This window comes from Sebastes fasciatus, chromosome 13 (assembly GCF_043250625.1).
Source record: "Sebastes fasciatus isolate fSebFas1 chromosome 13, fSebFas1.pri, whole genome shotgun sequence".
NCBI lineage: Eukaryota > Metazoa > Chordata > Actinopteri > Perciformes > Sebastidae > Sebastes > Sebastes fasciatus.
The window spans coordinates 24433788-24446292 of NC_133807.1; the positions used below are offsets into that span (position 1 = coordinate 24433788).

The 12505-nt window shown below is 39.9% G+C and overlaps 1 protein-coding gene across 1 annotated transcript; it reads left to right on the top strand.

The window, feature by feature from the left end:
* The first annotated feature begins 907 nt into the window (after positions 1–907).
* LOC141780903 (vascular cell adhesion protein 1-like) lies at positions 908–9986 on the top strand. Its single transcript, XM_074656359.1, has 10 exons — positions 908–1170; positions 4312–4593; positions 4668–4988; positions 5074–5400; positions 5526–5783; positions 7840–8166; positions 8250–8486; positions 8576–8797; positions 8896–9162; positions 9313–9986. Exons 1-10 carry the CDS (start codon positions 1104–1106, stop codon positions 9510–9512), a joined length of 2508 nt encoding a protein of 835 aa, XP_074512460.1. The 5' UTR covers positions 908–1103; the 3' UTR covers positions 9513–9986.
* The last annotated feature ends 2519 nt before the right edge of the window (positions 9987–12505 follow it).

The following is a 12505-nucleotide window of genomic DNA, read 5'->3' on the forward strand; positions in this document are numbered from 1 at the left end:
GGGTCTGAGAAGTGAAGCCAATGAGGAAGCGCCTTGAACTCCTCTGGTTGCAGAAAGAAGTCTGATTGTATAGAAGTCTATGAGAAAATGAGCCTACTTCTCACTTGATTTATTACCTCAGTAAACATTGTAAACATGAGTTTATGGTCTCAATCACTAGTTTAAAGTCTTCTTCAATCCAGCATGATGTTCATTTAGTAAATTATGATCCCATTTAGAGTCAAATAGACCATAAAGCAGGGTATGCTTTAGGGCGTGACTACCTTGTGATTGACAGGTTGCTATCATGACGTTGTCCGGTCTGGGAGTTGTCTGTGTTTTCGTCTTACAGCTTCAACCCTTTCACAGTGTGTTTTCAGTTCATGAAAGTTAATATTAACATTTTGATAGTATATTCCATTTCTGCTAATAGATCCCCCGAAATGTTACACACTGGTCCTTTAAGATATTTTGCAGGATGAGTGAAAACTTTAACTTCAAACGAGTTTCCATGATGATCAAACCCACATAGCAGTTGCATTATGGATATGTGAGAAAGAAATGATGAACTGATACAGACCTTAAAGAATATGTGTCAGTGTTATCCCTGTACAGTGTGTCTGTTTAATAAAAAGTCATCTCTACATGTTGATTAGATGCCAGTCAGTGACGTGTAAAGACTGAATCATCGGATAATGACTAACATGTTGACATGTCTGTCCTGTTTTGCAATTTCCTGACAAAATCTTTCATTTTGCAATGTACTTTTCAATAAAATCATACCAAATTATTTATTTGAATAAATAGAAATTCATACAGTGAATGATACCCAAAATATGGAAGGGGAGGAGTGTCATCTGCAGTTGCTCCACAAAGAACAAACTGTGGTTTTCGGTGTCATATTTCCCGTTTTTTGCAGGCAGTTTCGTTAGGGCGTTGAGTTTCCCTTGGTACACTTTCTTTTCATCTTGCTGAGCTCGTGTCACTGTCAGCAGCAGGTCGTCGCCCTCAGGGTCAGCTCTGAGCCACGGTCCATCTCATCTCATCCAGGTACTGAAGCTGGACATCTTCCTGGACCATCCTGAAAGTCGCCTCACCTCTTCCATCCACCTCCTTCCTCCCCCATGCTGACAGATAGCATGCTGCGTCTCAGGATGTTGGGCCTCCTCGTGCTCGTGTTTTCACTGTGTGGTGAGTGATAATGATGCTCTATTACCAGTGATGGTGACTGGAAAAAGATAGTAAATAATGTACGCTAGATACACTGAAAAAGAAAATTGTTAACTTACTTACTTACATAAATACTCACAAATTAAGTTTTTTTCAACTCAATCTCAAAGATATTGTGTTAATCTAACTTGTTAACTTAATTATTTTAAGTGTTACCAAGATTTTATTTTTTTTAAAGTGACTTCTTTAAATGTAATTTTATAACTTTAAGATTTGAAGTGGGCGAGGTGTGTGTGGTAAAAACTTCTGCTTTAACTTCACGTAACTGTTGACTTGTTAAAACCACATTAGCTGCATCCCAAAGCTCTTATTTGCATCCCTGTTTCCCTCACTTGCGTCTTTTCCTTGCGTCTTAGTCCCTCCCACCAGGGAAGCATGGAGAGACGCAAGGAAAAGACGCAAGTGAGGGAAACGGGGATGCAATTAAGAGCTTTGGGATGTAGCTAAGGAAACCATGCGAGGAGAGAGGAAACGAGGAAATACGATTTAAGAGACATGAGACGGTCGTTTCCTCTGAAGCGTCACGTGAAGCGAGGTCCGTTTCTGATGACAGCAGCAGCTGATCAAATCCGGATTAAAATGCCAGTCAGCTTTAACAGCTGTTTGTGTCTGAACTGTACTAATACTAATAAAGACAAGTGCAAGCTGCAGTCTGTATTTCTACTGTGGACTGAGTCCTGCTTAGAGGCTCAGGAAACATCTCTACTGGCACAATAACTTTATATTATTTATTCATTATTAGCGTCTGTAGTTATTGATATTCTGATTGTGAGCTCATTATTTCATAACCCAGAATATGACTACGGTGTTTTTTGAACACTGGACATTATTTATTAGGCTAAAGGGAAAATGTAAATGATATAACTCATATCAAACCGACGTTCAGGAATTATCAGCCTCATGTGACTGAATGGAAATGAGGATAAATGATGTAAAAGGTGTTTGTTGCTGACAGACAGACTCTTCTTCTCTCTCTGACTTTAATAGTTTCATTAATAAAAGTTAACGGGGCTAATAACAGATCATGAAAAGAAAAATCTTTCTAATGAATGCAGAAAGTTATTTTAACTCAGTTTGTCAGGTATTATAAACCCCTCTCAGTGTCGAGCTCCTTCAGTGGCAGTGTGTGAAGGAGAGATTCTGCAGGTCCTTCTGCTGCTGTTCAGAGCTTCAATTAACACAGATTTGAACTAGATGGTGAATCAGAAGACAACTAAACTATAAAACGTTTAATCTGTGATCTGTTTTCACTCCGGTATAAAACTCCAGTGATGTTGAGAGGTAAAGTTATCAGATCAGTCCGGTCGGCAGCAGCGTCCAATCAATAACTGATATCCAATAAGGGGGCGTGTCGGTCGGTAAAAGACTTCCGTGGAGGATACACTGGTGTATCCTCGCTCATAGCTCCTCCGGCAAGCCTCCTCGATCCTCGATCCTCGATCCTCGCTCCTCGATGCACAAATAAAAGCTTTGGGACGGTCTTCAAGATGGCGCACCAGAACAACTTCCAGTTCAAGCGAGGATCGAGGAGCGAGGAAACGAAAATTAAGAGCTTTGGGATGCACCCAATGGGTGCAGTGGGTGTGGTGGATGGAGTCCATTTTGAAATAAAAAGTATTAGAACAACAGCAGATCAACTATAGTCTGAGCACAGCACGGATGGTTTACAGATAGTATTTATATACTGTATATAAATATATAAATACTGTCTGTGTAGTACTTGAACTGAATTTCTACATGTGGATGGTGCTGTAGCTGCACTTTTTAAAACAAGGTTCCTACCTCACTATCCCACTACATTAAATCACAAACCTTTATCATCATTTTTAGCATGACTATTATATAGGAAGATCTTGCTTATTTTTTAATGTTTAAAATTAAAGGAACAGTGTGTATTATACCAGGAAGTTAGCATTGCCCTGGTTCCCTCGACAAAGCCACTTGTTACCTTATAATATATATATAGATATAGATATAGATATAGATATATATCTATATCTATATCTATATATATCAAAAAAGCTTCAAAATTCACAACTGGGATTTTTACTGACATTTTATATCATATTTGATAGTGATAGTTGTGAAAGGGGGAGAGAGAGGGGATGACATGCAGCAAATGGCAAGCCATCTGCAGTAAGGAATCAGCTTTGGTACATGGGTTGCCCATTCTACCAGGTGAGCTACCGGAGTGCTCTAATAAAATGTTAAAATCTCTTAAACTTTTGTTAAAGGGACTGTTTGTAACTTCTTACCCGTATAAATCACCCAGGTCGGTGTCCCATGCGCGCTCGCATATGCGCGCTTGCGTGTGGCTACGCTGTTCAGACAAGACTCCAACACAAACTACATGGAAGCACCAAAACCGCAAAGTTATATCTAGTGAAGCCCGTCTTGTTAAACAGTGTTAGCGGCGGTCGGAGGACGCGGGGGAGATCGTAGCTTTGGTCTCCAGGGCCGGAGTCTCTGCTGTACTCTGCTCCTCTGCCTGCCTGCTTGCCTTCACTCAGCTTGCTCCACCTCACGTGCATGCGCGCACACTCCACACTGCAGAAGACTTCGTAGCTCTGAGAATATCTAGTGAATGTACAGTGGATGTTTGTGCAGAAATAACTGCTGCAGCTCCTCCAGACCAACAGAGGTTTCCCGTGTCTTGTGAAGTGACGGGGCTCTGCAGCGAGAAACGTTATCGTCTCCGACCGGGTGCCGGTGTCTCCCTCTGCGGTCGCGAGGCTGAAGCAGGAAAAGCCAACACTAGGATCAGCAGTGATTCATGGAGAGACCTTCGTCTGGCCAGCTAACATTACTGTGTTTGTGGTTTTAGTTGACGTGTGTCGCCTCACTGTTTTGAGCGATGCTTGTTCATGTCTATTTAGAGCGAGCAAGCGCGAGCCCGGCGCTGACTTTCATTGACTTAACGGTTGAACAGTGGAGAAGTTTGCCTGTGATGCAAAACTGTTATTACTGGTGGTACTGTGAGCTAGAATTCAGGCATACTCAGCTCAAAGTATAAGTGGCATGCAATGGTGATCTGAGCTACCAGAGTGCAGCAAATGTCCACTTTTAAAGTCCAATAAAAGCCTAACTATTGTGTATCAACAGATGCAGACAGTATATGCCCCACTGAGCTCAACCCTCTCTTCCTGGATCCGCCTGAGGTTCTAGGAGAATACAACGAGTCAGTAGAGTTAAACTGCTCCAGCATAGAAGAAGATCATGATGGGATGTACTGGCGTGTTGGAAACACAGACTCTGCAGTGGAACTTGACTATAGCCGTACAGTATATGAAGTGTCACTGTCAGACTGGAATGTGACAGCAGAGTGCAGAATAAAAATGAATGCAACTCATGAATGCAGCAAAGACCTTGAAATCACCGTATACCGTAAGTGTAATTTCAAAAGCATATTATGTAATGAAACAAATAGCAAAAACAATAATCAAATTTTATTTTCATAGAGAATCCAGAGATGGTCACCGTGTATCCTACAAAGTATGCAGATGCTTTGGAAGGGACTTGGTACCAGCTTCAGTGTGATGTCATCAACGTTGCTCCTGTTCAAAACCTCACAGTGAAGTGGTACAGAGACAATGATTACATCAGGACAGACACTTTCACCAAGAAAACCAAAAGACTAGTGAGTGAGTCTTCTACTCTGACAGTCAACCTCACTAGAGGAGACAACGGAGTTCAGTTCAGATGCGAGGCTCAGCTGGACTTTGGGCCAGACGGACCACTACTTCCTGTTGTTTCTGACAATCACACTGTTTCCGTGCACTGTGAGTAAACACTCTGTTGTGATACTTTTCTCAATGTCGTTCTCTATAATGTAAATATTTGAATGAATATAATTTTCCTCCTCAGATGCTCCTGAGTTCATGAACGAAACGGAGGATGTCTATGTGAATGAGGGTGATTCTGTCACCCTGAACTGTGAAGCTGAGGCTCGCCCTCCTCCTAAATTTCATTGGATAGACCTACATGGTGGGATGAATGTAACTAAAACCAATTATCTCAACATTACTGGAGTAGTAACCGACACAACCTGGAACTGCACAGCTATCAATTATCTGGGAAACATAACTAAGCAGATCCATGTTCATGTGATAAAACCGATCACACCAGCAGCAGCCCCTGCAGCCATAACCACCCCTTCAGCCATACCCACCCCCGGGCCAACAACACCACGTGGTACGCATGTTTTACATTAGATATGGAATATGTGTCGCTAATATCTGTGTTGATCAACTTGTGGATCTGTTTTTTTCTTATTGTGCACCAAGCTCTGATTGAATATGCTTGCTTTTGAATGGCAGGTTGCCCCCTAGTATTGACGCCTGCTGAAGTTGTGGTGGAATTTGGAGGTCCAGCTTCAGTTAACTGCAGCACATCAGCTGCAGATGTTTCAAAAATGGGCTGGGAGGCCAAAGTTGGAGGCATATCGACTGAAGATTCTTCTGTGGTCACCTGGAAGGTTGAAAGAGTGGAAGACTGGGACACAAAACCTTTATGCTTCATTAATTGGGGAGATGATGATACCCAGTGTCAAGTAGAGCTAGACATCAGTTTTTATCGTGAGTACAAGTCTACAGACTATACATTATTGTCTGTCTTCATCTCCGACAAACTGTTTGACACAATGATATAAAGTAATGGTGTCTTTTGCTTACAGAAACTATTTATAGACATTTTCAAACATAAACATTCTTAAAGGGCCGCTTTGTATTTCCTATTTGTTAAGGTCGTGTCTAGAAGGTAACCCACAAAGCGAGAAAACTTGCAAAAACATGCAAAAACTTTAGCGAGACTCGCTGCCCAACAACCAATCCTAACCTTAACTATTAGAGGTCAATGCCTAACCTTAACTATCATAGGTCAATACCTAACCGTAACTATTAGAGGTCAATGCCTAACCTTAACTATCAGAGGTCAATACCTAACCTTAACTATTAGAGGTCAATACCTAACCTTAACTATTAGAGGTCAATACCTAACCTTAACTATTAGAGGTCAATGCCTAACCTTAACTATCATAGGTCAATATCTAACCTTAACTATCAGAGGTCAATGCCTAACCTTAACTATCAGAGGTCAATACCTAACCTTAACTATTAGAGGTCAATACCTAACCTTAACTATTAGAGGTCAATACCTAACCTTAACTATTAGAGGTCAATGCCTAACCTTAACTATCATAGGTCAATATCTAACCTTAATTATCAGAGGTCAATGCCTAACCTTAACTATTAGAGCTCAATGCCTCACCTTAACTATTAGAGGTCAATACCTAACCTTAACTATTAGAGCTCAATGCCTCACCTTAACTATTAGAGGTCAATACCCAACCTTAACTATTAGAGCTCAATGCCTCACCTTAACTATTAGAGGTCAATACCTAACCGTAACTATTAGAGCTCAATGCCTCACCTTAACTATTAGAGGTCAATACCTAACCTTAATTATTAGAGGTCAAAACCTAACCTTAACTATTAGAGGTCAATACCTAACCTTAACTATTCGAGGTTAATGCCTAACCTTAACTATCAGAGGTCAATACCTAACCTTAACTATCAGAGGTCAATGCCTAACCTTAACTATTAGAGGTCAATACCTAACCTTAACTATTAGAGGTCAATGCCTAACCTTAACTATCATAGGTCAATATCTAACCTTAACTATCAGAGGTCAATGCCTAACCTTAACTATTAGAGGTCAATGCCTAACCTTAACTATCATAGGTCAATATCTAACCTTAACTATCAGAGGTCAATGCCTAACCTTAACTATTAGAGCTCAATGCCTCACCTTAACTATTAGAGGTCAATACCTAACCTTAACTATTAGAGGTCAATACCTAACCTTAACTATTCGAGGTTAATGCCTAACCTTAACTATCAGAGGTCAATACCTAACCTTAACTATCAGAGGTCAATGCCTAACCTTAACTATTAGAGGTCAATACCTAACCTTAACTATTCGAGGTTAATGCCTAACCTTAACTATCAGAGGTCAATACCTAACCTTAACTATCAGAGGTCAATGCCTAACCTTAACTATTAGAGGTCAATACCTAACCTTAACTATTAGAGGTCAATATCTAACCTTAACTATCAGAGGTCAATGCCTAACCTTAACTATTAGAGCTCAATGCCTCACCTTAACTATTAGAGGTCAAAACCTAACCTTAACTATTAGAGGTCAATACCTAACCTTAACTATCAGAGGTCAATGCCTAACCTTAACTATTCGAGGTCAATGCCTAACCTTAACTATCAGAGGTCAATACCTAACCTTAACTATCAGAGGTCAATGCCTAACCCTAACTGTTAGAGGTCAATCCCTCACCTTAACCATCTCACGAGAGTTTTGAAAAATTGTGGGTTACCTTCTAGACCCGACCAGGAAGTAAAATCGGACCAAACCTGTTGCCCTAGCAACAGAATGGCAATGAAAAAGGTCTATAAGTAGCCTACACTTACAGTGCCACTTCAAAAGCAATGTAAATACGGAAGATATTATGGCGTTTGTGTATGCATATTTCTTGTATGATTGTGATTGCAGTTTTAGGGTTATCATTAAGTTTTTTTTCTTTTTTTTCGTACTAATTATTTCTCCTTGCTTTATTTGCAGAGACTCCAGACAATGTGTCAGTTTCTGCGTTGGAACAAGGGCCGATGGTGGAGGGCACAGAGCACTGGCTGCTATGTGACATCACCGATGTTGCTCCTCTGAAGAACCTCAAACTGACGTGGTACCGCGGCAATGAAATTCTGCACACAGAAATGTTCAATGGCACCAGTACCACCCCGGTAAACGTGAACGGTACCTTGAGAGTCATTCCTGAGAGAGATCACAACGGAGCACTTTTCAGGTGCAAGGCTGAGCTGCTCCTGGGTCCAAATGGACCAGAGCTCGTCCCTACTGTAACCTCACCACCTTACGTGGCTGTGGTGCACTGTGAGTAGTCCACTTATCTATTTATTACTTGCTCAACACACACCACATATATCAAGTTTTGATTAATGTATGTTTTATTGTAGATAAACCACTGATCAAAGATTGTCCAGACCATTTCGCTGGTGTGGAGGGTGAGTTCAGCTTGGACATGTGGCGCTGTAAAGCCGATGGGAACCCTCCACCCACTGTTCAGTGGTACTATGAGGAAAACCTGATCAATGCATCTGAGCCCCTCACCAGGGCTAAATCAGGAAAGTACACAGCTGAAATTGGAAATAGCCTTGGCAACACCAGCATCTCCGTCCTTATCACAATTGAATGTGAGTGAATCAGACCTGCTTGAGATTATATACTTTCATATTTATTTTTCCATTATTTATTCTGAAAATTATTTTTGATTTGTTCACAGATGAACCTTCATTTACCTGTGATGCTCGCTTAGAGGTTGTAGAGAATGGCGCTCTCCCGTGTGAACCAGACGGGATACCTACACCTGTCATCACCTGGTTTAAAGATGGAAAAGAGATGGCGTCCCCACCCCGCTGGACAAAGGATGATAGTGGAAAATACTCACTTAAAGCAACCAACGAACATGGAATTGCCACTCACGCGCTAAATGTTGATGTTTTGTGTATGTTTGGAATCATAGAAATCATCTTTGTATATTGTTTTGTTGACAGTAGGATTCTAAATAATATAATTTTTTCATCTCAATTCTCATCTCCACAGATGCCCCTGTGTTCACGCACGTAACTTACAAAAACGAGGTGAACCCTGGTGACAATGTGACCTTTGCCTGCATTGCGAAGGGCAATCCTCCCCCTGAGGTCAAGTGGCACTACGACAGCTCTGCAGTGAATGTGAGGGTGACCACCGGGGGGAGCCAGCAGAGCATCAGCGTCACAGGAGCCACGTCTACCAATGCTGGTGTTTACCGCTGTGATGCCACGAATAAAGTTGGGAGTGTGACAACATCTGTCACACTGATAATGAAAGGTATCATTACTGACTATGTGCACAACACTTATGGAAATGTATACAGTGAAGTGGTAACTGGTGTAGCCATGCAGGAAAAATAACAATGTATGGCATGAAGAAGTGAAAAGAACACTTTCAATTTATGTTGTTTTATCTTGTTTTTTACAGATCCTAAACCCAGAGCAGCCCGTTTCTCAGTCATCTGGTGGTTGCTGATTCTATTGGCCATCGTCCTCATCGTCATCCTCATCCTCATCATCGTCGTCCGCCGCTGGAAAAAACATGGACGATATCGTTTTGTTCCAGACAGACCCAATGATGGTTCAGATATCCCTATGTCTCCTCAGTCCAACGGGGTGCAAGCTTAGGATATATACAGTATATTACTTGCTGAATAAATCAGCCTGCATGGGGACTGAAAACCTGAAAACCAGATCAGTTGTCTTGCATGACAAGAATGACCTGTAAATATTGTATTTACATTTTAACTTTGGTATGGTACAATTCTAGGTTTACAGCATGTAAAAAAGACTAATTAGGAACAGTTATTTGCCAAGAAGTGCTACTGACATAGCAGGTTTATTACAACATTGAATTTTATTTGTAGGGCTTTTATTTGTAGTCTAACCTAGTTTTTATCTTTTTTTATCCTTAATTAAGTTACGCAATAGCCTTTGATAGTGTGCTGCTTACTGTATGCTTTACAATGATCATTACACTGATTATCTATATGTTTTCACTTTTTTATTATTATTGTCAATGATTTTGCATTGTAATCCCCTTGAAATGTTGGTCACATTAAAAAGTAGACTGCATAATAAACATGAAAAAACAGAACAGGGGTGACTGCTGTGACTGATTTTGGGTATCACATTTATTATTGTACAAGTCCTAATTTCAGTTAAATAATTCAGGATTTAAGAAGTCAGTTATAATTGTTGGTACGGAAACAAGTTTCCAGCTCTTAAAGGGACAGTGTGTAGGATTTTGCGGCATCTAGCAGTGTTGTTGCAGATTGCAACCAACTGAGTACCCCTCCGCTCACTCCTCCCTTTCAAAAACTGAGGTAACGTGAGCTGCCGAGTGCAAAGCCATGATAACGCCATTTGCCTCGCTCAGAGGTCATCCTCACCGTAATAACTTTAGGAGCAACGGAAGTCAGACGGCGGCTAGCGGTACCACGGTTTTACACGCTGTGGCTCATGTTACCGCAGTTTCACAAGCACGTCGGAGACCCACAGTGGCCTTCAGGTAAACGTTCTGGGCTACTGTAGAAACATGGCGGAGCAACATGGCGAACTCCGTGAAGAAACCAAGCCGGCGTAGTGGCCAAACGGCGGTACTGCAACTTTTGTGTCCGTCACGTGATGCGTGGGGCCCAAAAATACTTTTTCATATAGACTTACATTGGTAAAGAGACGTCCGTAACTCAGCGGATCATTTTGTTAGGTGTATCAACTTCCCAGTACGAACACTCTAATAGCCTTTATTAAAAAAAATAAGTTTTTAAAGTAATAAAATTCACTAATAGCTGAATCCAGAGTTATTTCCCTTCCTCCGTTCATGTGAGTGAGACCCAGACCGAGGCTGGAGCGCAAGCCGTGACGACGGCGTGACGTTGGGACCCTGTGACCGAGTCATGTGACCGAGCAGACCCTACTGGGCATGTCCCAGTTGCCCAAGATATGGCAAGATCCGGGTACTTTTCCAGACGGAAGTCACGATTTAGGCATCATGCACCAAAGAGCAACTCTCATAGGAATGACCGGGGCCCCGCCAACCAATGCTGGATCCAGTTCTTTTAATACATCCATGCAAGAAACCCACTCCCTAATTAGATATGAAGGGCTCATTCTAGGCTAAAGAAAAACCCGATTCTTAATTTCAGGTGATTATACACTACTGAAAACATAATTATGAATATCCATTTCTGCTAATGGTGCCACCAAAATGTAACACACTGTTCCTTTAATTGACATGATTTGAATAACACCAGTGAATTCTGCCAGCCAGCACCAAGTCAGTGTGTTAGTAGCATCAGTTCTTGAGGATGTAATGATTGATTTTAGGATGCTCTGTCAGGGTAGCACAAAGCCCCCTTGCGCTCAAGGACACTTATAAACTGGGTTAAACTAAAAATATCCTATGAAACAACACTAAAACTGCCAGGATGCATCGAGTTCAACCTTATGGAGAGCGTTTGGCCGGAAGACTGTTAGTAGATTTTTTATTACACTTATTTCACATGAAAAGTGCCCCATGTTCTATTTGTGTGTTCTATAATTTCATTGTAAAAAATTGGGAAAAGTTGGTTCACTTCATATTTGTATCTAATTAAGTATGTTTAAGTTTCAAGTTTCAAGTTTCAAGTTTATTTGTCATATGCATTTAAAAGTACAGTGTACAGTGAAATGCAATGAAATGCATTTTACCCTGGCTCTCTCTCTCAGCCCTTAAAATCTATAAATAGTACAGTTGATAAATACTACAATAAATAAGACAATACCTGAGAATAAAATTATAAAACAACCTAAAAACATCCATAAATCAATCCACAGCTCTGCATTCATTTAGTGCTACTGTTCAGTAGTCTGAACAATTAATTAAGTATGTAATTTATTAATTAAGTAATTAAGTAAGTAGCAACTAATTAAGTATGAGGGAAGTATGTTTTTACAAAACAAAACATGGCCAGTACTCCCTCAGATATCGTGGTGTACAAATATGGAACACCAAAATACATGTTATCAAGAGCTCGTTATCCTTAGAACATTTTAAAGGAAATTATCATCACATTTAATTAATGATGTCAAATTATCTTTTGATATGTTTAGATATATTTTCTTTTCTTCTGTACTGTTTTTTTTATGTATTTCATTGTTTTTATTGGATTGTTTTCCACTGTTTGGTTAGGTTTTTCTGCACATTTTGTGTATTTCTTGTTGTTGTTTAACTTTGGTTGTATTTTTTAAATTATGTTAGTTTAGATCTTTCTTCCTTTTTTGTTATTGTTTTTTTGTCTCCTGAGGTTGAGGGGAGGTCCTTTGTATAAATAAGCCTGTGGCTTCTTGAGCTCTTCGGACACATTTCTTGTTTTATTTTCATTGACTAGATTTTGTGCAGTTTTATATATGTGGAAATAAATAAATAAATAGATAAATAAATAAATATGTTTATGTAAATGTCTGAGTAAAACCAAATAAATGAAAAATAAATAAATAAACAGATAAATAAATAAATAAATAAATAAATAAATAAATAAATAAATAAATAAATAAATATGTTTATGTAAATGTCTGAGTAAAACCAAATAAATGAAAAATAAATAAATAAATAAACAGATAAATAAATAAATAAATAA